The sequence below is a fragment of the Spermophilus citellus genome (genome assembly GCF_964194105.1).
Source record: "Spermophilus citellus genome assembly, chromosome: 8".
In the NCBI taxonomy this organism is placed as follows: domain Eukaryota; kingdom Metazoa; phylum Chordata; class Mammalia; order Rodentia; family Sciuridae; genus Spermophilus; species Spermophilus citellus.
The window spans coordinates 155,492,284-155,518,261 of NC_138189.1; the positions used below are offsets into that span (position 1 = coordinate 155,492,284).

At 57.3% G+C, this 25,978-nt stretch overlaps 1 protein-coding gene across 2 annotated transcripts in view; it reads left to right on the plus strand.

Moving 5' to 3' along the window:
• The first annotated feature begins 676 nt into the window (after nucleotides 1–676).
• Nucleotides 677–25,978, plus strand: part of SEC24D (SEC24 homolog D, COPII coat complex component) — a 78,499-nt gene continuing 53,197 nt past the window's right edge. The window contains exons 1-4 of one of the 2 annotated variants that reach the window (XM_081304020.1): nucleotides 677–795; nucleotides 3,085–3,242; nucleotides 15,075–15,207; nucleotides 24,914–25,062. In XM_081304020.1, the coding sequence (XP_081160146.1) occupies nucleotides 3,125–3,242; nucleotides 15,075–15,207; nucleotides 24,914–25,062 (400 nt within the window). In that variant the 5' untranslated portion in view covers nucleotides 677–795; nucleotides 3,085–3,124. Of the gene's footprint in view, nucleotides 796–3,084; nucleotides 3,243–15,074; nucleotides 15,208–24,913; nucleotides 25,063–25,978 lie in introns of those variants that run through there. The other variant, XM_081304021.1, reaches the window with a different exon arrangement.

The window sequence follows — 25,978 nt, forward strand, 5'->3', positions numbered from 1 at the left end:
CACAATTCCTCTGTCACCTCCGCAGTGTTCCCTGTGAGTCTTACCCAGTGGCGCATCAGCAAGGAAGGTGTAGTAGCTTTAATTTTCGGTGGCCCAGAAGAAAGCACGTTTTGAAAGACAAACCCCGGTGCGGATTGTTTTGTCAACGTGGAGTAGCGCACCGGGCAGCTAAATCCAAGGGCTGAAGGCCTTCTGCTGACAGCGCGGTGGTCCGACCTCCAGCCAGCGGGAGGGGGCAGGCGTCCCCCGCGGGCGCAGACTCCGCGCGGCTGAGGCTCCAGCCGGGCGCCGTCCGTCTCCGCGCACCGGGTGCCGGCGCCGCTGCAGCAGGCCCCACGCAGAAGCCGGGCAGGGCCGCCGCAGGCCGGGGAGCGCGCGCCGGGAGCGGGCTCCGCGGGGCAACGCCACCGAAGCCCGGGGTGCAGAGGGGTGGGACGCCGGCGGGGAGACACCCGCGACAGCCGGGAAAGCGCGAGAAGAGCCAGAAGGGCGCCAGCCCAGCGCCACCCATCCCGCCGCCCGGCGGTTCTGGGTGGCCCGCCCCTCCCCAGGTCCCCGCCCTGACCGCCGGGCGGCCTCGCCCGGACGGCGGTCGTGCGGCTCTCGGCGGCCCCGCCCGCCGCATGGCCCCGCCCCCGTGGCTCCGCCCCCGGACCCTGCGCGTGCGCGTGGGGGAGCGCTGAGCCGCGGGCCTGACGTGGCAGTCCAGCTCCGCGCGGCTCGGGCGCCGGGAGTGGAGACTCCCACAGGAAAGGCGCCGGCCAGCGGTTGCCGGCACGAGAAGCCGAGCTTCAGGTACTGCCCTCGGCCTAAGCTCGCGGGCGGCGGGAGGGACCCCCGCTGAGCTCGGTGGTCCTCAGGCAGATTGGAGGCCAGGAGAGGAACCGTCAGCCCGGTGGTCCTCAGGTTGGGGCACTGGGGAGGGACGCATCCTGCCGGTCCTCAGTCAGGTTGGAGGCCAGAGGAATGACCCTCAGTAAGATAGGGGGCCAGGGGAAGGATCCGCTCAGCCGGTGGCCCTCCGACAGATTGGGGGCCGGGGGACCCCACTGCCCGTGGTCCCCCCGGCAGGTTAGAAATGATGGCGGGGCACAGGGTGCACTCTGTCCTCGGTCCTCAGGCAAGTTAGAGATGATGGGGAGAGATCTGGCCGGGTGTAGACACAGGGGAGGGATAGGAGGGACCTCTACTCCCTGGACTTCTGTGCAGACTGGGAGGGGCGCGCTCCGCCTGTGGTCTTCAGGCTGGTTGGAGGCCAGCGGAGGCAGGGGGCGGGCACTTCACCTGTTCCTCCGTACCTTGGACGAGGAAGCTGCATGGTGAGTCCTGTGGCCATGTCCTCCAGTGTGATCGCTGGACGTTCTCTTCCCGTATTAACTTAGTCTACTCACTCTTGGAGGAAGAACGCGTTAGAGGTGTTCTTAGTGGAAACGGCAACTGTATCTTTGAGCTTCACGAAGTCTGGATGGCGACACGACCCAGTCCCGATCTTGTTCCAGGGTGAGAGATGCACACGGCTAGGCAGGGGGCTGGGGTCTCTCCGGGTTGCAGCTGCCCAGGTTTTGACCCCAAGCCCTCTGTGCCAGGTGGCTTTCTGCCACGTCGCCACTTGAAGCTGAGTCAGGTTTCTGGACTCTGTGGGGTGCGAGGAAGTTTGACGTGGCAAGGGCGGCGGGGAGGAAGCCATTCCTCCCAGGGCCAGCTGAGGCTGGGGTTCCACGCTCTCCAGAGAACACCCCTGCCCCCTTTTCTCCCCAGCTGGGGGCTACTGGAGGGTGTATCCAGCCACTTGCTTCCTACAGCCTGGGAAGGAAGCCCAGCCTGCCACGTCTCTCTCCACTGTGTGGGAGGAGGGGAAAGAGCCGTGGTCCACAAAGCTGACCAGAGACCTGTTGCCTCTCTCTTTCTGCCAGTCCAAGAACAAAGCCATCTCATATTTTTTACTTGTTTGCCTTGATTTTACAAACTTATATTTTAACCTGAAAATGCAACCAAATCCCCAACTTTGGGCTTCAGATTTTAAATTTGAATGTCATTCCTGGACATAGACAGATTCCAAGTCTTAGCAGGTATCACCAACCTTAACCTTAAAAGGCACTGAATAAGAGCAAAAGGAACAACGTGCCCATGCTGCGTACAGAGCCTAGAGAGAAACTGCAGAGCCAGGGTTGTGCATCTCAAAAGGACTGGGGGGTGGGGTGGGGGTGGGGGGTGGTCTTTTCTGAAAGAGCAGAGGCTGGAGGGGTTTTTCAACCATACCGTGTCACACAGCTAAGTATTAACAGACATGGATTGAAAACTCACTTTTTGGGGGCAGGATTTAGAACACTTTCTGCCTTGTTATAAAATTCTTTTTGAAAATAGTCCTATGAACTGTCTCTTATGTGAAAACCTGGGAAAATGAAAAAATTAAAGCAAACCAATGTTGGGGTTCTGAGAGACTTGAGATGGTTCTGTTACGTTTGGGAGTGTTTACGCCTACACACACATGAAATTACACTTTTTTTCTTACAGATGCTATGTTCTTAGAAGTGTGATATGGTTTAAATCAGAAAGAAATTCTGTCTTCTACTGAGAAACCACTGGTAACTTTGAAATGGTGTAGCTGCCTCTCAGCTTGGTCAGATCATGACTCACAAAATAAGGCCATGACCAACTTTATCTTCTGCTGTATTTGCTGGGCTGACTTCTCTTTGTCAGAACTACCAGGTTATAATTGCTGGTTAGAAGAGCACTATACAGATTTGAGTTAGAAAGCCTGTGGCTACAGCCGGCTGACAGCCAGTGGTTGGCCAGTTGCAGGAGATGGTACTGCCCTGTGGCTATGGAAACCAGCCCTTGAGAGAGGCTGCCAGACACCGAAGGCCTCCGCAGCTGCGGATGTTTCCAGGTGTTGTGCCTGAGAATTGGCCCACGACTGTTGAAGTGATGCTCCTGAGTTTCAGAGGACTCTGGCTACCCTTTAGGGTGTGATGTGCCACCTGGTCCTTCTGCCTAAGCTCAAACTGTCACTTATTAGCAGTGTCTGTATTTTGGATATTTAGTAACTAAAACCCTCTGTTGATAAGTGTTTTTCTGTTGCAGGGCTCTTTTCTAGAACTAGCTTGGGAATGATATTTTCACAATGAGCCGACAAGGTTATGTGGCCACACCTCCTTACTCTCAGTCCCAGCCAGGAGTCGGCCTTTCTCCTCCTCATCACGGACACTATGGGGACCCTTCCCATGCCACTTCTCTACCAGGTAAGGCATGTTATTTTGACCTGGATGTGATTATTCAGCCCTCAGGGTCAGAGATAGATGTTCTGAGGAGGGGCTTTGAAAGCGTGGGGGGTCATTATCCGACGCCATGGTTCTGCATTACAGGGTCACAGTGCTGCCCTGTGGCTCTGGAAACCAGCCCTTGAGAGAGGCTGCCAGACACCGCAGGCCTCCACGGCTGCGGATGTTTCCAGGTGTTGTAAAATAAATAAGTAAAATAAAGGTATTGTGTCCAACTACAACTAAAAAATAAATATTAAAACAAAAGCCTGGCCCTGGGAGCTTTGTGGAAAAGCTCTCACAGCATCACCAGTGTGGCTATCTCATGGGACACAAGTTGGTTTTTAAATATGGAATCTTTCTTGAGTGTTTTCTTATTGTTAGACTTATCCTTCTTGTTGATAATTGGTGTGAGGTTATTGTAAACATTCAACAAAAGTGAATATGTTTCTTTAAGATAGTTTGCATAATTGTATCATACAATCGATGTTAAGATTAGGAAGATTTAAATTTACATACCAAAGACTCCTTACTGGTAATAACAGCAAGAAAGCCATGGCCTTGCCTGAAAATTGTTATTAGATAATATTGGTTGCTTTGAAATATGGTACCCAGAGGAGAATCTTGCCTTTCAGGGCAGAGGTGAGGAAAGAAGAGGTGATGGAGTGGACCGAGGGCTCTTGTGTCAGTTTACATCATCATGCACCTCCCTTCATGAGAGGGCTGCTGTGGGCACCCAGCTTGAGTGGACAGGGCTGAAGCCAATATTAGCTTGCTTCAGGTCTGACGGTCCCAGGTTTCCTGGGCTTCCAACGGGTGACAATAGACCCCTCATTGTGTCTTCACACTGAGGAGGAACAGTTCTCAAGTAGAGAGAATCTGGAGCCAGGAGGAGTTATGGTTCCCAGAGGCTCCGGGAAGCCAGACGTGCTGGGGAGGGCATGGCTCACACAGTGACCACCTGTGGTGGGCAGGGCTCTGTGTGACCACATGAGATGACTCAGGCCCCGAGGTGTCCAGAGACGGGAGAAGGGCCGGAGAGCTCCGCCCGGCACCGGCATTCCTAGCACACGCAGGCGATGCTCTGGACCGTGTACTTCCTGGGTAAAGAGTCCCTTATGAGTTAGTCCTCCTGGAGCGTCAGCTGTCTTCAGAAGAGACATCCTCTGGTGCCGGCCCATCCTCTGTGACACTGGGCCCTGTGGGAAGCGCGTGCCACCTTCTCCCACTTCTTTCTCACTGGTCCCTTCCTGCTCAGCGTGTGTGTGTGTGATGGTACTTGCCAATTGTTCTTTCTTGGTTATTTATCATGTGTCAAAATCTGGACCCGAGGGGCTGGGGTTGTGGCTCGGCCGTAGAGCGCTCGCCTAGCATGGACAAGGCCCTGGTTTGATCCTCAGCACCACATAAGGATAAATAAGTAAAATAAAGGAATTATCCAACTACAACTAAAAAATAAATATTAAAACAAAAACCTGGCCCTGGAAGCTTTCTGTCACTATCTTAATCCTCACGGGACAGTAGGTAGCCTCTTATGAGCCCTCTTGCAGCTGAGAAATGAGGTCGGGTAGAGGAGGCTTGCCCAGGTCACAGAGTTAGCACCACTGTGGCCAGGACTTGTGCTCGCCCTGGAGGAAGCTGACGACAGCGCTCCTCCACACCCTGGCATATCCTGGGACGTCTGCCCTCCCTGTGTGTCCGCAGCCGTCTTCTCCAGGAAGTGCTGCCGGCCCAGGGGCCCTCAGTGCTGGCCTCCTGTTCTGCCCTCTTCTGCAGGTGGCCCCTGCTCCCTAGGGTGGTGGACACTGCCTTGTCTGCTTGGAATCTGATGTTTGAGGAACACTGCCCTGGTTCTTCCTGCTGCGCTCTGGACGGCCTGTTGAGGGGCCCCTCCTCCTCGGCACTTCTCCCTGCCTGTTTCCCTGGGCTGTGGCGCTCGCCTCAGGTGCGTGTGCCCAGGCTGTGTCTGCAGCCGTCCCCTCTCCAGGCTCCGGGCAGTACTTTCCGCTGCCCTCTGTTTATGCAGCTCATCAAGCTCATGCCCAGAACAGTTCAGTGTTGTTTCATTGAAACCTATTTTTTTCTGACATTTCATATCACATCTTTGCATCATTTATTTAGTCATCCACACCAAAGATTTGCACTATTAAAAGAATGTCTCCCTTTAAAGCCACCCCCAGTCAATTGATGTCCTGAATCTCTTTGGAGCAGGTGTAAATATTTCCCAACTGCTCCCTCCTTTCACCCTCCTGCCTCTCTTTCTGTTGGGTCTGTCCCTCTGTTGGATGGCTGACGAGCTCTCTTTAACGTTGTTGCCCGTCCAGGGCTGCCTGTCTCCCTACGTCGGCTCTTGAGCTGGAGGAAGTGTGTAGCATGCTGGTCTCATTTGGGCTCTGCGTTGCTTAAAGCCTGGTGTGGTCTCCATGGCTCCGGTTTGTACTTAAGCTCCTTACCCCTAGAACTCTACCCACCTTTTCTTTTCAGCTCATCTGCCCCATCCAATTGTCCTTTGCTCCACAGCTACCGAGTCACTGTCATGGGAGGGTGGGCCCTCCTGCTGCCCGCTCAGCAGCCATCTGCCAGAGCCAGCTTGTGTCCCATGCAGTCCTGGGTGGGTATGTCCTTACAGCCTCCTTCAGACTCCTACAGGTGTCTCTGACCCCTTTACCTCCAGGCTGGCTTATAAGTCGTCCCTAACCCAGCGCTGGCCTCCCCACACACCTGAGCCATGCTGTGGGCCTGGAGCAGGTGGCACCCTTTGTTTCCTGAAGCATTTGTTCAGAAATGTCAAGAACATCGGTCAAAACTTGTGTATTTTAAAAAATCCATTGTCAGTGACTTACCTCATCAGCACATGAGTGTCACTGTGGACGCTCTTCAGAGGGGTGGTGGTGGGCTGCAGCCTCCTCCCACGGGCGAGGGTGTCTGAGGGCTGTCCTTGCTGGGTCAACTCCTGTGTGCTCGGGTTGAAGCCTCTTTCTCTATGGAGGCTGGAGCTTTCCATAAATCACGGTGTTTTCCCATAAGTATTTGAGGTGTTCCCCGAATCCCCCACCGTATTTCTCTGTGATGAATGCCCAGACCCTCTCTCTGCAGCACCTGTCTTCTTTCTCCTGCGGTGAGCCTTTTGTCGGCTTTCTGATGGATTCAGACAGCTGAGCTGAGGTTTCCTGAAGCATCTGTTCTGCTATAGATCTGGCCAGTAGCGCACTTGTTGTTTTCTCATGTCACGTCTCCAGTAGTGCCTGTTGGTTCTGTGTGTGTAATTCTTGTGCTGTGTAACAAATCTAAAGATTCACTGTTAAATCAAACAGTGAACCAGGCAGACCCCACTTTGGTCTTGCGGCATGATGGATCTGGAGGAACTGCACCAAGCACCCTGACCTTGGAGCTGGGCAGCGGTGTGGGGCGTGCGCTCACAGCACTGTGGCTGGTGTGCCTACAGGACTGGAGGCACAGGTGTGCCTTGGCAGACGGGGCGTTGTCGGGTGGAGGTGGCCTGCTGGCTGCGGCGGTGGCCCTGGCGAGGACCTTGGTTGCCAGGGACGTGCTGTGGTGGAAAATGAGCCGGGTCAGGGTCTAGGCATGAAGGGCCAGAAGTGCCACCGCACGGTCCAGGTCACAGTCCAGTGGGCAGCTTAGTGGACAGCTCTGCACAGTCCGGGGTGGGCAGGACGGGGGCAGCTGCTGCTTGCTGGAGCAGGCCCCTCAGGCTTTGCACAGCTGGCTTCTGGGGGCAGCTAACTGTGTGGTGGGCTGTGTCCTGCTTGCTGAGGGAGATTCAGCAGTGCCCTGGGCCTCTACCTGCCAGGGGACACTGGGATGTCCTTTGCCCTCCAGGATGTGCCAGACATGGCCTGAGGTCCTTCCAGGGAAAACCGTCCGTGACTGAGGAGCAGTGGCATTCTGCGGGAGGTGGGAAGTCAAGGATCAGCAGGGGCTCAGTGGCACAAGCTTTGCAGTAAGAGTCAACAGAACTGTCCCTACAGCAGGAAGCCTCTTTGCCAACTTCAGACGAACTTCTTCCCCAGATTCTCTCTAATGTTGGTTTCAGTGTGTTAGATCCGGAGCCAAATTCAAGCTCTGCTCTCTGCAATACTGTGTTGGTCATGGTTCCTGTGCTGATAGCTGAATCCCTGCAGTGGGTTTGTTGATGGGCATCTGGAGGCCAGTGGGGATCAGGGAGAGGCCTACCCAGAAGAGTGTGGGTCCCAGAGCTGTACGACTCACACAGTGCCTCTCCCTGGTTACTGCCTTTCTAGCCAGAAAGACCTTGTGAAACGCCACCCGGCCCAGGAGTGTGAGGCTTTGCTGAGTTTAGAGTACTTAGCAAACCCAGATCCACAGACAGGATGAATATGGAATTTGCATGGCTCCGGCTCAGGACACACAGGGGCCAGGTCGCAGGGACTGGACGCGGTGTTGAACAAACCCGCCTGTAGCATTTGCCATCTTAGGAAGCCGCTGGTGTCCCAGCCAGTCTTCCGTGGGCATAGCCTGGCTGCTTTCTGCCCATGTGTGCTGCTCCCTTCCTGCCAAGATTCTCCTACTACAGGGTAAAGAATATGATCCTTTGTACCTAATCAATAATCTGGCCAGAGGAAGACTTTGGCTCTGCAGATAACAGTGCTGCTGATTCCCTTTGCCCAGGGTGGAGTACAAATGGCATCCAGAACTTTGAAATCTGACACCAACCAAACTGTAACCCTCCTCCAGCCACATCTGAGCCTACCCACACTGGCCTGTTGTTGGTCCCAATGATACCAGAGTTTGGGGTGGTTGCTAGGCTCTCTGACAGGACTCTTACCAGCCTTTGTATTAACAGACCTTCTACTGATCCATACCATGGAGCACAACACACCTATACAGTCCACCCTATCTCTGCTTGAAGAGAGCTCCTCAATGAGAGAACTGCTGCCTGTGCCCACCATGCAGCTCAGCAGCCACCCTAGGTTCCCCTCTGTCTCTGCCCCAGGAGAGCTTCTGCCTGTCTCCACCATGCAGCTCAGCACCACCCCTAGGTTCCCCCCTGTCTCTACCCCAGGAGAGCTTCTGCCTGTCTCCACCATGCAGCTCAGCACCACCCCTAGGTTCCCCCCTGTCTCTACCCCAGGAGAGCTCCTGCCTGTCCCCACCATGCAGCTCAGCAGCCACCCTAGGTTCCCCCCTGTCTCTACCCCAGGAGAGCTCCTGCCTGTGCCCACCATGCAGCTCAGCACCACCCCTAGGTTCCCCTCTGTCTCTACCCCAGGAGAGCTTCTGCCTGTCTCCACCATGCAGCTCAGCACCACCCCTAGGTTCCCCTCTGTCTCTGCCCAGGAGAGCTTCTGCCTGTCTCCACCATGCAGCTCAGCACCACCCCTAGGTTCCCCTCTGTCTCTGCCCAGGAGAGCTCCTGCCTGTTCCCACCATGCAGCTCACAGCCATCCCTAGGTTCCTCTGTCTCTGCCCAGGAGAGCTCCTGCCTGTGCCCACCATGCAGCTCACAGCCATCCCTAGGTTCCCCTCTGTCTCTGCCCAGGAGGGCTTCTGCCTGTCTCCACCATGCAGCTCAGCAGCCACCCTAGGTTCCCCTCTGTCTCTACCCCAGGAGAGCTTCTGCCTGTCTCCACCATGCAGCTCAGCACCACCCCTAGGTTCCCCTCTGTCTCTGCCCAGGAGAGCTTCTGCCTGTCTCCACCATGCAGCTCAGCACCACCCCTAGGTTCCCCTCTGTCTCTGCCCAGGAGAGCTCCTGCCTGTTCCCACCATGCAGCTCACAGCCATCCCTAGGTTCCTCTGTCTCTGCCCAGGAGAGCTCCTGCCTGTGCCCACCATGCAGCTCACAGCCACCCCTAGGATCCCCTCTGTCTCTGCCCAGGAGAGCTCCTGCCTGTGCCCACCATGCAGCTCACAGCCATCCCTAGGTTCCTCTGTCTCTGCCCAGGAGGGCTCCTGCCTGTCCCCAAGATGCAGCTCACAGCCATCCCTAGGTTCCCCTCTGTCTCTGCCCAGGAGGGCTCCTGCCTGTGCCCACCATGCAGCTCACAGCCATCCCTAGGTTCCTCTGTCTCTGCCCAGGAGAGCTCCTGCCTGTGCCCACCATGCAGCTCACAGCCATCCCTAGGTTCCTCTGTCTCTGCCCAGGAGGGCTCCTGCCTGTCCCCAAGATGCAGCTCACAGCCATCCCTAGGTTCCCCTCTGTCTCTGCCCAGGAGGGCTCCTGCCTGTTCCCACCATGCAGCTCACAGCCATCCCTAGGTTCCTCTGTCTCTGCCCAGGAGAGCTCCTGCCTGTGCCCACCATGCAGCTCACAGCCATCCCTAGGTTCCTCTGTCTCTGCCCAGGAGGGCTCCTGCCTGTCCCCAAGATGCAGCTCACAGCCATCCCTAGGTTCCCCTCTGTCTCTGCCCAGGAGAGCTCCTGCCTGTGCCCACCATGCAGCTCACAGCCACCCCTAGGTTCCTCTGTCTCTGCCCAGGAGGGCTCCTGCCTGTGCCCACCATGCAGCTCAGCACCACCCCTAGGTTCCCCTCTGTCTCTGCCCAGGAGAGCTCCTGCCTGTTCCCACCATGCAGCTCACAGCCATCCCTAGGTTCCTCTGTCTCTGCCCAGGAGAGCTCCTGCCTGTTCCCACCATGCAGCTCACAGCCACCCCTAGGTTCCTCTGTCTCTGCCCAGGAGGGCTCCTGCCTGTGCCCACCATGCAGCTCAGCACCACCCCTAGGTTCCCCTCTGTCTCTGCCCAGGAGAGCTCCTGCCTGTTCCCACCATGCAGCTCACAGCCATCCCTAGGTTCCTCTGTCTCTGCCCAGGAGAGCTCCTGCCTGTTCCCACCATGCAGCTCACAGCCATCCCTAGGTTCCCCTCTGTCTCTGCCCAGGAGGGCTCCTGCCTGTGCCCACCATGCAGCTCACAGCCATCCCTAGGTTCCTCTGTCTCTGCCCAGGAGAGCTCCTGCCTGTTCCCACCATGCAGCTCACAGCCACCCCTAGGTTCCTCTGTCTCTGCCCAGGAGAGCTCCTGCCTGTTCCCACCATGCAGCTCACAGCCATCCCTAGGTTCCTCTGTCTCTGCCCAGGAGAGCTCCTGCCTGTTCCCACCATGCAGCTCACAGCCATCCCTAGGTTCCCCTCTGTCTCTGCCCAGGAGAGCTCCTGCCTGTGCCCACCATGCAGCTCACAGCCATCCCTAGGTTCCTCTGTCTCTGCCCAGGAGGGCTCCTGCCTGTGCCCACCATGCAGCTCACAGCCATCCCTAGGTTCCTCTGTCTCTGCCCAGGAGAGCTCCTGCCTGTGCCCACCATGCAGCTCACAGCCATCCCTAGGTTCCTCTGTCTCTGCCCAGGAGGGCTCCTGCCTGTCCCCAAGATGCAGCTCACAGCCACCCCTAGGATCCCCTCTGTCTCTGCCCAGGAGGGCTCCTGCCTGTTCCCACCATGCAGCTCACAGCCATCCCTAGGTTCCTCTGTCTCTGCCCAGGAGGGCTCCTGCCTGTGCCCACCATGCAGCTCACAGCCATCCCTAGGTTCCTCTGTCTCTGCCCAGGAGGGCTCCTGCCTGTGCCCACCATGCAGCTCAGCAGCCACCCCTAGGTTCCTCTGTCTCTGCCCAGGAGGGCTCCTGCCTGTTCCCACCATGCAGCTCACAGCCATCCCTAGGTTCCTCTGTCTCTGCCCAGGAGGGCTCCTGCCTGTGCCCACCATGCAGCTCACAGCCATCCCTAGGTTCCTCTGTCTCTGCCCAGGAGGGCTCCTGCCTGTGCCCACCATGCAGCTCAGCAGCCACCCCTAGGTTCCTCTGTCTCTGCCCAGGAGGGCTCCTGCCTGTTCCCACCATGCAGCTCACAGCCATCCCTAGGTTCCCCTCTGTCTCTGCCCAGGAGAGCTCCTGCCTGTGCCCACCATGCAGCTCACAGCCATCCCTAGGTTCCTCTGTCTCTGCCCAGGAGGGCTCCTGCCTGTGCCCACCATGCAGCTCACAGCCCTACCCTGGTGCTGGGGTCCTGCAGGGAGGGTATAGGTAGTCAGCTCTAGAGCAGTGATCACAGGGCACTTTTGTTCTCTGCTCACCCCAGTTGTTTAGAGTCCTTTGGTGCTGAGGATAGTGGAAGGGAATGGGAGTGAGAATGGGTTGCATCACTGCCATGCATTTGAAAGGGAGAACTCCTTTTGTGAGATTTGTCTGTAAGAGTTCCTGTTTGTAGCAGAAGTGTTTTCCATTCTCTAGGCCCCTTTGCGGTTGATGAAATGGATTGCTTTCCTTCCTGTGGTAAACAAGAATGCCTGTTTCCTGTCTTGCATGTAATGTCTAGTTGAAATTATGTGTATGCTGCTGCTGTAGATTTTCTACCTTGATTTGTAATGCCAGGTTTGTGGGACCCCATAGAGCTCCAGGAGCTGAGTCCGATGCAATCACACAAGAGTCTTTATTGCAAGCTGCAGCCTGGACTCACAGCTCTTCCCAACGCAGTGGCCCCAGGGAGTGAGTCCTGGTCCTTTGTCCAGTGAGATTTTATAGGTTTTTGGGTGTGTCACAACATCACACAGCAAATCATTTCATATCGCAGGAAAGTCAAATAATAACTCTTAATATCTATTAGCATATTCATTGGCGGAAACAAGTTGGGTAAAGGTATTGGTTAGTACAAGAGGGGCATTCGTTTGAACTGATTGGTTTAAGCCACAAGGGATATACACTCTGAAGTACATGGTTTCCCAACAATTTATCAACCACCCTAAACTACTGGGGGGTCATCTGGCATCCCAGGTATTTCCCTGTCTTATGCTGATTGGAGGTTGCTAGGGGTTGCTTTGGGTCCTCACCTATGGTGACTGAGTCAGGGACACCTGGCATTCAGACCTCTCCTGTTATTTACAGACAAACAACTCAGCAGGGGGGCTGTCTGCCTAGGAGTGCTCCTGGGTTTTTCCAAGGACAAGGGTCACACCCCCTTCCTTTGGACAGGCCTTGCTCTGAGGTAGAGGCTGGTTTCTCAGGTCCCTAGTGAAAATTCACGAGTGTGTTGTGATGCTGGAGTTGTGTGTGTTATGAGTGGGCTGGTGTTTGCCCTTGCTCTGAGGCCCTAGGGCAGGGCCCTGGCCTCAGGGAGTTCTGAGCACAGTCCTTGCCAAGGGGGAACTGCTGCCAGGCTGGGGATTAAAGCCAGCACTGAAAGATGGAGTGTCCCTTCAGGTGCAGCCTCTGAACAGAGGGAGGCCCTCAGACCCTTCGGGGACTGCTGGTCCCCTGTCCTAACTTAGCTGGGCTCGGGTGGAGGACACCATGTGGAGAGGCAGGTGTGTTTTTCTCTTGTTGTGGGGCTGAGGGTTGAACCCTGGCCTGGCGTATGCTAGGCAAGTGCTCTACCAGCCACACTCAGCCCCAGTGTAGCTATTAGATTAAGGGTTTATTTTTTTTCCCCACAAAAAGACAAGCACGGACTGTCCTCACTCATTTGTAGAATCTGAACTGGTCTCATAGAAGTTGAGAGCAGGATGGCGGTGGCTAGGGATGGGGGACGGGGTGGGCTGATCCTGGCCAGCATGGCTACATGGCCGCGAGGGTTTCTGGCTCTGTGGCCAGGCTGCAGGCCCTGGAAGGCAGAAACCTCCCCTCACGCCCCCAGAGGCCTTCTGAATGTTTGCACCATAAAGAACAATGAATGCTTGAGGAAATAGCGATGTTCAGTCTGATTTCTCCAATGCAAAGTGCACACCTGATCGAAACCCCACATACACCCCATTAATGGGCCTAGTTGTAATGTTTTGTGTAGGTTTAGAAAACTAAATATAAAAATAGTATTCAATATTTGCTTGTCGTATTTGGAAACTTTACGCTGGTAAAGTTGATATGATCCCTCTGGTTTAAGCAATCCTCTTTAAGGGAAGAGACCCTTGTGAAAGTCTCAGTGTCACCACTCACGGAGACGCCACTTCAGGCTGCCGGCTGCTCCCGAGACCCAGCTGTCTGCAGCAGCTTCCAGAAGCTGTGGGAAGGGAGCGAGCTGGGGACTGTCAGTGTGAAGCATGGCCGAGGTCCCCTGGAGGAGTGCAGGGTGGCTCCAGGTCGCTGGGGATGCCAGAGAGCAGCGGCTAAAGCAGACCACTCCGCTGTGCAGAAGGCAGGCAGAAGGGCGGGAACCATCTCTTTCCCCCCAAGAAGCTGGAAGGAAGGCTCCTGGTGCTTTCTAGAGGGAAACTGAGCTCTGAAGCAGAGCCCTGCCCAGGCCCGCAGCTTCTGGGGAGTGTCGGCGGGGCTTTGGGCTGCTCTAACCTGGGCTGGATCTCTCCTCCACCACCACCTCTCTAGCCGCCAGGAGAAGAAATGCCTGAAGAGCTGCAGCGAGGCCTTGGAGGGTATGCCTGAGAGGTGCCCAGGGAGCCACTGCCAGGTGCCCCTGATGGCACATGATCCCAGTTCCCTGCCCTTGGCCTGGTGGGACTTGAGCAGCGAGCAGCCCACGGCCGGGCCCCTGGGGGACCTGGGGATCACAGAGCTCCAGAGGCCATGCAGGCCTGGGAGAAGCAGCCCCTTCCCTAGGTCAGACTGCAGGTCTGTCTTCCTCCTTAGTGTGAGGGTGCTCCGCTGGGCCTCTTACGGTGTTTTCCTGTGGAATTTTCTTGTATCGACTGCAGTTTCCTTCCTCCCTCCCTCCCTCCCTCCTTCCTTCCTTCCTTCCTTCCTTCCTTCCTTCCTTCCTTCCTTCCTTCTCTCTCTCTCTCTCTCTCTCTCTCTCTCTCTCTCTCTCTTTCTCTCTCTCTCTTTCTACCAGGGATTGAGCCTGAGGGTGCTTAATCCCTGGGCCACATACCAAGCCACCTTTAAGTTGCTTAGGGCTTCACTAAATTTCTGAGACTGGCTTTGAACTCCTGGTTCTCCTGCCTCAGCCTCCTGCGTGCAGCACTGTCCCTAGCGTAACTACAGGTTTCACCGTGTGGGTAACTACAGGTTTCACTGTGTGGCCCAGGGTTCCACCAAGTGCCTCCGCCATGTGCAGATTTACTCACTTATTTGTTTGTTCATTTTTTTCAGCTCTACATGACAACAGAATGTATTTTGACATATCCTACACATGTGGAATCTAACTTATTCTAATTAGGATCCCATTCTCATTGTACGTGATGAGGAGTTCCACTGGTTCCATGATAAACACGGGAAAGTTCTGTCCAACTTATTCTACTGTCTTTCCCATTCCCATTACCCCTTCTTTCCCTTCATTCCTCATTCTCTGATCCAATGAACTTCTATTATTTCCCCCTACCCTGTGGGATGTTAGCATGTGCATATCAGAGAGAAATTTTGGTCTTTGGTTTTTTGGGACTGGCCTATTTCAGTTGGCAGGATAGTCTCCAGTTCCATTCATTTATTGGCAAATGCTATAATTGCATTCTTTATGACTGAGTAATATTCCATTGTGCATATGTACCACCTTTTCTTTATCCACTCATGTATTGAAGGGCATCTAGGTTGGTTCCATAGCTTAGCCACTGTGAATTGTGCTGCTATAAACATTGATGTGGCTGTATCACTGTAGCATGTTGATTTGAAGTCCTTTGGGTGTAGACCAAGGAATGGGGTAGCTGGGTCAAATGGTGGTTCCATTCCTAGTTTTCTGAGGAATCTCCCTACTGCTTTCCAGAGTGGTGGCGCCAGTTTGCATCCCACCGTCCTGCGCTGTTTGTGTCCCAGTCTGTCTCACTGTGATGATGAGCAGGCCTCAGAGAGAGGCTCTGTCTGACTGTTGCTCTCTCTCCTCACCCGTCCTGCTGTGGCTCTATCACCTTGTTTTCTCTCTGCCTTTGAACGAGCTTCTGACCGTGCCCCTCTGTTGCAGGTATGATGAAGCCACCAGGGCCTTTGGGGGCAGCTGCCCCTGGGGTGATGCTACCTTCCTCACCTCCTGGACCACAGCAGTTTGGCCAGAATGCACCTCATGCCTCCAGCGTCCCAGGCCTGCCTCCCCAAAGGTGAGCAGGGGGTTCCAACCTGTGTGGACACACTCCACAGTCTCCCAGGCGGTGCCTTGTGTACTTGATGTTCACGTGGAGGAAAGTTCCTCTGCATGGAGTCCGTTCCTTGGGAAGATCTATTGGAAAACTACCCAGAAACAAAGCCCTGGGAAAAGTTAGGGAAAGGGATATTCCAGAATAGATAAAAGTTACTTGTCTCCATGCCACATGATCTAGTTTTGGGTTATATTCAGTATTTTAGAATTTTGTGCCCTTCCTTTAGATGCCTATGGTCTCTATTAAACTTTAAATGGCCCTACTCTCTTGGGTCCTTCACAGGATGAGCTCAGTGCCAATAAGTGCTCAATAAATAGTCTGAAGTACACATCTGATTGCAGCCCGGTGAGGCCCGGGGTTATGTGTGAGGGGTTTCCCTCGACAGAAGAGGAATAAGGAAACAAACCTTGTACTTGTGATTACAGCAAGCTGAGAAAGCAGTTAGAGGGGCCTGAGGAGCCCAGGTGTGAGATGCTTCAGTTTTCAGAACCTGCCACTCACAGGGGACTGTCCCTGGGGACCAGAGCCAGCTTCAGGCCCTCCCTGTTGGAAACACCTTTGTTGTCCCGTGAGCTCCTGCTGCCAGCCACAGAGCCAGGCGGTGGGCCAGGGCACCTAGGAACTGCTCCAGAATCGCCGGCGGCTCCCTCCCCAGGTTCCTGTCCCAGGGAGGAGCCTCCGTGTGACCTGGACCCTGCCAAAGCCATTAGCTCCTGCTAGTAAGGAGGTGTGTGCTGTCAAGTTATGTCCTGCAGGACAGGGCGTGGGAGCCTGAGGCTTCCTGCATGGGCTGGTGTGGTCACTGTCACTGAGACCAGCCTTGGACCACAGAGGAAGGGTGCCTGGGGGCTCTGGGGGTGAGCGGCATTTGGCTTAAGTGTGCTTAGCGCACAGAGCGGAAGTCAGAGGGACCTGCATGGCCTCACCCTCCACCTTAGCCCCAAAGCCTGGCACAGGCCACAGGGGAGGGAGGAACCAGGGGCCACCTCGATGCTCTGCCCGAGGGAAGAGAGGCTGCAGAACCCTCAGTCCAGAGTCAAGGCGGGCCCAGCATCCACATCCTGTGAACTCAGGCGTCTGAACATTCCAGACACAGGGTCAGGCTGGCAGAGAAGGTCTTGGTCACGGCACCAGTGTAAATCCGCTCCATCTTGGTGACGATGGCCGGCTCCCTGGGGTCAGGCTGCTGAGGAGGGAGAGCTGGACTTTGGCATCTCGCTCAGCATGTCATGGTGTCTGAAGGTGAGATCCGGGAGGCAGGACAGGCTGCGGTCTTCTGATGGGCCACCACGGCGGTCCCAGTGAGTCCTTGGCTGCAGGACGGTGCTTCCGCACCCACAGGCCTGCGGACAGCCGTGCCTCCTGTGAGTGGGCATCGCAGAAGGCCTGTGGCCTCCTGACCTCGGGCCAGCATGGTGTCCCTGGTTTCCGATGACCTAGGGAAGAAAACCACTATGCACTCGGTACCCTGTCATCGGGTGGCAGTCCCTGCTGCCCCCTATCCTTCCTCAGAGCACAGTCTGGCTTCCCAGGACCACACGGCCTCTGAATCTGCTCCCACTGGGCCTCCAGGGCACCACAGGTGGGTGTCGCCTCCCCTGGGGTTCACTTGAGGCCACCCGAGTGGGACTGGGGGTGGCAGTGGGTCTGGCTGATGGCAGGGCTGCCATGCTCCCTGTCCCGGGTCAGACGGTGCTGCAGGCCGAGGGCCCAGGAGCGGCAGGTGAGCCCAGCAGAGCACTGGCTCAGCCAGCATGGGGCAGGCAGCTTCTGAAGTCGGCATCTCATCTTTGTCGTTCCTACACAGAGGATCCATCAAAGAGATCCTCCTTTTCTAAATCTCAAATGTCAAATAAAAGCAAGATTAGGGCTGGGGTTGTGGCCCAATGGCAGAGCACTTGCCTAGAACATGTGAGGCACTGGGTCCGATGCTCAGAACCACATAGAGTAAATAAGTAAAGCTGTTGGGTCCATCTACAACTAAAAAAAAGTTTTTAAAAGGCAAGATTAAGTCAGAGTCCTGTGTTGATATGACTTTTTTTTTTTTTTTGGTACTGAGAATTGATCCCAGGGGCACTGGACCACTGAGCCACCTCCCCAGCCCTATTTTGTATTTTATTTAGAGACAGGGTCTCACTGAGTTGCTTAGTGCCTCGCTTTTGCTGAGGCTGGCTTTGAACTGGTGATCCTCCTGTCTCAGCCTCCTGAGCCACTGGGAGTTTTAAATATGTAAGTTTTTGTTTTTAAAACACTGTAATTCCAAAGATAAAAGTAGAAAACACACCCACTCATGTGTAACTTGATGTTTTCTGAGGCAGAATCAGTGTCTCACAGGCAGTACTACAGTTTTCTGCCTAGGGTTATTGCTAGGAGGGATTAGCTTAAAAGTACAATAAAACCTAAAAGTCAGGGTTTTTTTACATTATAAAATAAAAAGTGGGGCTGGGGATGTGGCTCAAGCGGTAGCGCGCTCCCCTGGCATGCGTGCGGCCCGGGTTTGATCCCCAGCACCACATACAAAACAAAGATGTTGTGTCGGCCGATAACTAAAAAATAAATATTAAAAAAAATTCTCTCTCTCTCTCTCTCTCTCTCTCTCTCTCTCTCTCTCTCTCTCTCTCTCTCTCTCTCCCTCTCTCACTCTCTCTTAAAAAAATAAAATAAAATAAAAAGTAAGTTGGGCTGGGGTTGGGGCTCAGCGGTAGAGACTTGCTTGACACATGTGAGACCCTGGGTTCCATCCTCAGCACCACATTAAAAAAAAAACAAACAAATAAGTGAAATGAGGTATTAAAAAAAGGATCAGAAGTAAGTCAGTTGTAATTGATCTGTTTTGATGAGGAAGTGAAGAATTGGAGGCAAAAGGGACTCAGATCCCAAATTGAAGGTGATATGTTTGAATCTACTAAGAAAATGATTTTCAATGAAAAAGGAAGAAAAGAAGGAACAAAAATAAGTTAACAGTTTTTTCCGTGTGTGTTTTTAAGTGTGGAGTGCAATGGTTGGGTCACAGAGGTTCACAGTCCCTGCTCCACAGGCTTCAAAGTCCTGGTGTCTCCGCCAGACCTTGCAGAGTCTGTGCCTGTCCTGGTCCATCTTGAGCCTCTGAGGTGGAAACCTGCAGCCGGGTGATTTGTGAGCAACACAACTCGCACTCACTGCTCCGGAGGCTGGAGGTCCACACTGCAGCAGGACTGGTGTCCTCTGAAGGGCTGTAGCCCCTGTTTCTCCTCCAGGGGTCACCCTGTAGGAAGGCAAGGGCCCGTGCGTCCTCCTGTGGACCAGGGGGCACCCTGTGGGAAGGCAAGGGCCCGTGCGTCCTCCTGTGGACCAGGGGGCACCCTGTGGGAAGGCAAGGGCCCGTGCGTCCTCCTGTGGACCAGGGGCACCCTGTGGGAAGGCAAGGGCCTGTGCGTCCTCCTGTGGACCAGGGGCACCCTGTGGGAAGGCAAGGGCCCGTGCGTCCTCCTGTGGACCAGGGGCACCCTGTGGGAAGGCAAGGGCCTGTGCGTCCTCCTGTGGACCAGGGGCACCCTGTGGGAAGGCAAGGGCCCGTGCGTCCTCCTGTGGACCAGGGGCACCCTGTGGGAAGGCAAGGGCCTGTGCGTCCTCCTGTGGACCAGGGGCACCCTGTGGGAAGGCAAGGGCCCGTGCGTCCTCCTGTGGACCAGGGGCACCCTGTGGGAAGGCAAGGGCCTGTGCGTCCCCCTGTGGACCAGAGGCACCCTGTGGGAAGGCAAGGGCCTGTGCGTTCTCCTGTGGACCAGGGGCACCCTGTGGGAAGGCAAGGGCCTGTGCGTCCTCCTGTGGACCAGGGGGCACCCTGTGGGAAGGCAAGGGCCTGTGCGTCCTCCTGTGGACCAGGGGCACCCTGTGGGAAGGCAAGGGCCCGTGCGTCCCCCTGTGGACCAGAGGCACCCTGTGGGAAGGCAAGGGCCTGTGCGTCCTCCTGTGGACCAGAGGCACCCTGTGGGAAGGCAAGGGCCTGTGCGTCCTCCTGTGGACCAGGGGGCACCCTGTGGGAAGGCAAGGGCCCGTGCGTCCTCCTGTGGACCAGGGGCACCCTGTGGGAAGGCAAGGGCCCGTGCGTCCTCCTGTGGACCAGGGGGCACCCTGTGGGAAGGCAAGGGCCCGTGCGTCCTCCTGTGGACCAGGGGCACCCTGTGGGAAGGCAAGGGCCTGTGCGTCCTCCTGTGGACCAGGGGGCACCCTGTGGGAAGGCAAGGGCCCGTGCGTCCTCCTGTGGACCAGGGGCACCCTGTGGGAAGGCAAGGGCCTGTGCGTCCTCCTGTGGACCAGAGGCACCCTGTGGGAAGGCAAGGGCCTGTGCGTCCTCCTGTGGACCAGAGGCACCCTGTGGGAAGGCAAGGGCCTGTGCGTCCTCCTGTGGACCAGGGGGCACCCTGTGGGAAGGCAAGGGCCTGTACGTCCTCCTGTGGACCAGGGGGCACCCTGTGGGAAGGCAAGGGCCCGTGCGTCCTCCTGTGGACCAGGGGGCACCCTGTGGGAAGGCAAGGGCCCGTGCGTCCTCCTGTGGACCAGGGGCACCCTGTGGGAAGGCAAGGGCCCGTGCGTCCTCCTGTGGACCAGGGGCACCCTGTGGGAAGGCAAGGGCCCGTGCGTCCTCCTGTGGACCAGGGGGCACCCTGTGGGAAGGCAAGGGCCCGTGCGTCCTCCTGTGGACCAGGGGCACCCTGTGGGAAGGCAAGGGCCTGTGCGTCCCCCTGTGGACCAGAGGCACCCTGTGGGAAGGCAAGGGCCCGTGCGTCCTCCTGTGGACCAGGGGGCACCCTGTGGGAAGGCAAGGGCCCGTGCGTCCTCCTGTGGACCAGGGGCACCCTGTGGGAAGGCAAGGGCCCGTGCGTCCTCCTGTGGACCAGGGGGCACCCTGTGGGAAGGCAAGGGCCCGTGCGTCCTCCTGTGGACCAGGGGCACCCTGTGGGAAGGCAAGGGCCTGTGCGTCCCCCTGTGGACCAGAGGCACCCTGTGGGAAGGCAAGGGCCTGTGCGTCCCCCTGTGGACCAGAGGCACCCTGTGGGAAGGCAAGGGCCTGTGCGTCCCCCTGTGGACCAGGGGCACCCTGTGGGAAGGCAAGGGCCTGTGCGTCCTCCTGTGGACCAGGGGCACCCTGTGGGAAGGCAAGGGCCTGTGCGTCCTCCTGTGGACCAGGGGGCACCCTGTGGGAAGGCAAGGGCCTGTGCGTCCCCCTGTGGACCAGGGGCACCCTGTGGGAAGGCAAGGGCCCGTGCGTCCTCCTGTGGACCGGGGGCACCCTGTGGGAAGGCAAGGGCCTGTACGTCCTCCTGTGGACCAGGGGGCACCCTGTGGGAAGGCAAGGGCCCGTGCGTCCTCCTGTGGACCAGGGGCACCCTGTGGGAAGGCAAGGGCCTGTGCGTCCCCTTGTGGACCAGGGGCACCCTGTGGGAAGGCAAGGGCCTGTGCGTCCTCCTGTGGACCAGGGGCACCCTGTGGGAAGGCAAGGGCCTGTGCGTCCTCCTGTGGACCAGGGGGCACCCTGTGGGAAGGCAAGGGCCCGTGCGTCCCCCTGTGGACCAGGGGCACCCTGTGGGAAGGCAAGGGCCCGTGCGTCCTCCTGTGGACCAGGGGCACCCTGTGGGAAGGCAAGGGCCTGTGCGTCCTCCTGTGGACCAGGGGCACCCTGTGGGAAGGCAAGGGCCCGTGCGTCCTCCTGTGGACCAGGGGCACCCTGTGGGAAGGCAAGGGCCCGTGCGTCCTCCTGTGGACCAGGGGGCACCCTGTGGGAAGGCAAGGGCCCGTGCGTCCCCCTGTGGACCAGGGGCACCCTGTGGGAAGGCAAGGGCCCGTGCGTCCTCCTGTGGACCAGGGGCACCCTGTGGGAAGGCAAGGGCCCGTGCGTCCTCCTGTGGACCAGGGGCACCCTGTGGGAAGGCAAGGGCCTGTGCGTCCCCCTGTGGACCAGAGGCACCCTGTGGGAAGGCAAGGGCCTGTGCGTCCTCCTGTGGACCAGGGGCACCCTGTGGGAAGGCAAGGGCCTGTGCGTCCCCCTGTGGACCAGGGGCACCCTGTGGGAAGGCAAGGGCCTGTGCGTCCTCCTGTGGACCAGGGGCACCCTGTGGGAAGGCAAGGGCCCGTGCGTCCTCCTGTGAACCGGGGGGCACCCTGTGGGAAGGCAAGGGCCCGTGCGTCCTCCTGTGGACCAGGGGCACCCTGTGGGAAGGCAAGGGCCTGTGCGTCCCCCTGTGGACCAGGGGCACCCTGTGGGAAGGCAAGGGCCTGTGCGTCCTCCTGTGGACCGGGGGCACCCTGTGGGAAGGCAAGGGCCCGTGCGTCCTCCTGTGGACCGGGGGGCACCCTGTGGGAAGGCAAGGGCCCGTGCGTCCTCCTGTGGACCAGGGGGCACCCTGTGGGAAGGCAAGGGCCTGTGCGTCCTCCTGTGGACCAGGGGCACCCTGTGGGAAGGCAAGGGCCTGTGCGTCCTCCTGTGGACCGGGGGCACCCTGTGGGAAGGCAAGGGCCCGTGCGTCCTCCTGTGAACCGGGGGGCACCCTGTGGGAAGGCAAGGGCCCGTGCGTCCTCCTGTGGACCAGGGGCACCCTGTGGGAAGGCAAGGGCCCGTGCGTCCTCCTGTGGACCAGGGGGCACCCTGTGGGAAGGCAAGGGCCTGTGCGTCCTCCTGTGGACCAGGGGCACCCTGTGGGAAGGCAAGGGCCTGTGCGTCCTCCTGTGGACCAGGGGCACCCTGTGGGAAGGCAAGGGCCTGTGCGTCCTCCTGTGGACCAGGAGGCACCCTGTGGGAAGGCAAGGGCCCGTGCGTCCCCCTGTGGACCAGGGGCACCCTGTGGGAAGGCAAGGGCCCGTGCGTCCTCCTGTGGACCAGGGGCACCCTGTGGGAAGGCAAGGGCCTGTGCGTCCTCCTGTGGACCAGGGGCACCCTGTGGGAAGGCAAGGGCCCGTGCGTCCTCCTGTGGACCAGGGGCACCCTGTGGGAAGGCAAGGGCCCGTGCGTCCTCCTGTGGACCAGGGGGCACCCTGTGGGAAGGCAAGGGCCCGTGCGTCCCCCTGTGGACCAGGGGCACCCTGTGGGAAGGCAAGGGCCCATGCGTCCTCCTGTGGACCAGGGGCACCCTGTGGGAAGGCAAGGGCCCGTGCGTCCTCCTGTGGACCAGGGGCACCCTGTGGGAAGGCAAGGGCCTGTGCGTCCCCCTGTGGACCAGAGGCACCCTGTGGGAAGGCAAGGGCCTGTGCGTCCTCCTGTGGACCAGGGGCACCCTGTGGGAAGGCAAGGGCCTGTGCGTCCTCCTGTGGACCAGGGGGCACCCTGTGGGAAGGCAAGGGCCTGTGCGTCCCCCTGTGGACCGGGGGCACCCTGTGGGAAGGCAAGGGCCTGTGCGTCCTCCTGTGGACCGGGGGCACCCTGTGGGAAGGCAAGGGCCCGTGCGTCCTCCTGTGGACCGGGGGCACCCTGTGGGAAGGCAAGGGCCTGTGCGTCCCCCTGTGGACCAGGGGCACCCTGTGGGAAGGCAAGGGCCTGTGCGTCCCCCTGTGGACCAGGGGCACCCTGTGGGAAGGCAAGGGCCCGTGCGTCCTCCTGTGGACCAGGGGGCACCCTGTGGGAAGGCAAGGGCCTGTGCGTCCTCCTGTGGACCAGGGGGCACCCTGTGGGAAGGCAAGGGCCTGTGCGTCCCCCTGTGGACCAGGGGCACCCTGTGGGAAGGCAAGGGCCTGTGCGTCCCCCTGTGGACCAGGGGCACCCTGTGGGAAGGCAAGGGCCCGTGCGTCCTCCTGTGGACCGGGGGCACCCTGTGGGAAGGCAAGGGCCCGTGCGTCCTCCTGTGGACCGGGGGCACCCTGTGGGAAGGCAAGGGCCTGTGCGTCCCCCTGTGGACCAGGGGCACCCTGTGGGAAGGCAAGGGCCCGTGCGTCCCCCTGTGGACCAGGGGCACCCTGTGGGAAGGCAAGGGCCTGTGCGTCCCCCTGTGGACCGGGGGCACCCTGTGGGAAGGCAAGGGCCTGTGCATCCTCTGGGGCTCTGCTCCCCCTGAAGGCCCAGCTCCGGGACCTGCCCGGTAGCACTGCCTGCTGTGGTTGGGACGGTTCCCACCACTGCAGACTCTCTCCCGGTACTGACACGCTTGCTGCACTGGTCGGCTCTTCAGAAGCACTTTTTCGAGGGGAAGTGTGGAGCAGAGCCACAGTCAGCTCTTCAGAAGCTGAAGTTTAAACTGAGCTAAATTCCATGTCTTATTGATCATCCGATGGTGATCTCTCATTGATCATTCCTTTCAGTGGTGAATCTGTCCTTTTCTGACATTGAATGAAATAATAAATAAAACCTATATTTGAATGTTTCTTAGCCCCCAAACAAAACTCTCTCTGGCTCTTCACTTTAACCACATCATTTCTGTAGCAGAGAAAGGGCCGTCCTGCCCTCCCTGCTGCCTGTTGTAGTCCCAAGGCCAAGGGTCGTGAGGTGAGGTGGCGTGCCTGTGGTCACACCCCAGTCCACAGGCCAGGGTTGGAAGCCTGGGTTCCTACCTAGATGTTGACTCTGGGAAAAGCAAATTGAAAAGTGAAAAAAATATTCAACAATTTGTATGTTTTAAATGTCCTGTTAATTCTGACAGGTAGTGACTTTTGCTGCTATTGAATACTATTCTATTTTTAAATTGATAACTTTGCTTCTGAAATCCAAATCTGAGTAAGTTTCAGTTGGTTGGAAGGACACCGTTTGTGACTCTCAGAGCCTCCCTCCTGGGCGTCCGTGAAGCCCCGCCACAGGGAGCTTGTCCTCCTGAGGCGCCTGGAAGGCCCCCCCCCTGTTTTCCATCCATTTAGTGCACGGCTCAAGGCCTGTTGGAAACACACTCAACAGAGTAATTGTTGGAGGTTAATATCAAGATTTATTTAAAAATCATTCAGTTTGATGGAGGAAAGTGAGGAGAGGTTAGCATGCTGTTTGGGGCAGTGTTGTCACCCGGCCGGCACAGCAAGCCACTGGCCTCCTCGGGCCCTGCCCCTGCCTCTCTCTGGGTGAGGCCCTAGGGAATGCTTCCCAGTGCACAGATGGGAAATGCAATCAGACCGCAGCACTGGGAACATTTAATTTTTACTCAAAGTTTAAAACTGTAGGACTAGGGTCACAATGGTATGGGTGCAAAGCTGCTGTGGCCGATGAACCTCAATTGTCATTGATCTATTTTGAGCGGGAGTGTGGCGCAGACAGGCCCCACCTCCCCAGGCAGGTACGCTGGAGCTCAGCCCAGAACCAGCAGCTCCGCTCACGTCCACATTTCGAGGGGAATGTGCTGTGGCCTGGGAACAGAGAACTGCGTGGCCTTGCTCACAGCTTGGTGGGGCGTAAGTGGATTGTCCTGAAGGTGGCCAGGAGCGTGGAGCTTTCTCACCCTGCTGCTGACCATTGGCAGGGTCCACACACCACTGTGGTGAGCTCAGCGTCCCTGCTGACTTCAGGCCGGGTTTGCCACCTCAGAAGTGTCCTTTGCTCTGGACCATGAAGGTGTGAGTGGAGATGTGGGGAGGTGCCGCACGATCTCCGCAGAGCGCCTCAGGCTCATCTGTGGCACACCATGCTCCTGGCCCCACCTGCCGGGCTTTGCCCGTCAGGACACCCTTTGCCTGCCACTTGCTCCAGAGGTGACAGCACTGACCTGCTTTCTGTCTTCAGATTCACAGGCCCTGCACCTGTGCACAGTGTGGCCTCCGCATGCGCCCCCTACCAACCCTCTGCACAGCCGTCCTACCCGAGTCCCGCACCCACGTCACCCGTCACCCAGCTGGGCGGCCAGCTTGGGGCCATGCAGCTCAACAGCCACGGTAACAGCCTCGTTGTCGGCACTGTCTCCTGTGACTGAGGTGTTCTGCATTTTAAGGCAGCGCCAACCCTGGCGTCCCATGGGGCACTGGCACATGAGTATTGTGTATGGCTGTGATCAGTCTGCTTCCTGATGACCCTTCAGATAACCGCAGGGGCCTCCGCACTCTCTACATTTAATGTCCGAACAACAAGAACCAGAAAATACTGATTTCATGAGGAAACATTAGAACACTGAAATTATTTTAAGAAATGTGAGGGAATTTTAAACTTGTGTTGTTTATTGTGGATCCCCAAAATAGAAATACGATGCTCACTGCCCACAGTGCATTCAAATTCTGTGTGTCGACCATGGGGGAGGATAAGCTGGGGCCTTGTGAGGCGGCACACAGTCAGGTTCTGAGAGCTGCCCCGGCAGTCGGGGGCCTAGCAGCCTAGGAAATCTCTACTGTGGTGGTGGGACACCCAGCCAGCTGTTTTGATCAAGAATGTTTCATATTGCTTAAACTTAATTTTTTAAACAAGTATCCACTTAAAAACCCTGCAAATATTTCTTATATTTGACCAATTTCAGCTGGATAAGTCTTGGAGCTATGAGGGTAGCTCAGAGGTAGAGCACCTGCTTCGGTGCAGGAGGCCCTGGGTTGAGTCTCCCCAGAAGGACTCTTCTTAGAGAAGCAGCGCAGTTTCCACGACGCAGGGGAATAGTCTGCCTTCAGCTCTCTTCAGTGTGACTGGGGGTTAGCAGCCCACCCCTTCTCCCTGGTTGCAGAAGTCATTTGATGGAGAAGCCCAGGATGAAAATGCCTGGTCAAACGTGCAGATTACCTGAGTAATACGTGAAAGAGCAAGAATTCTGCTGGCCCCGTTTCTCGTGCCTTGGCTAATGCACTGATCACATAACCTTAATGCCCCTGG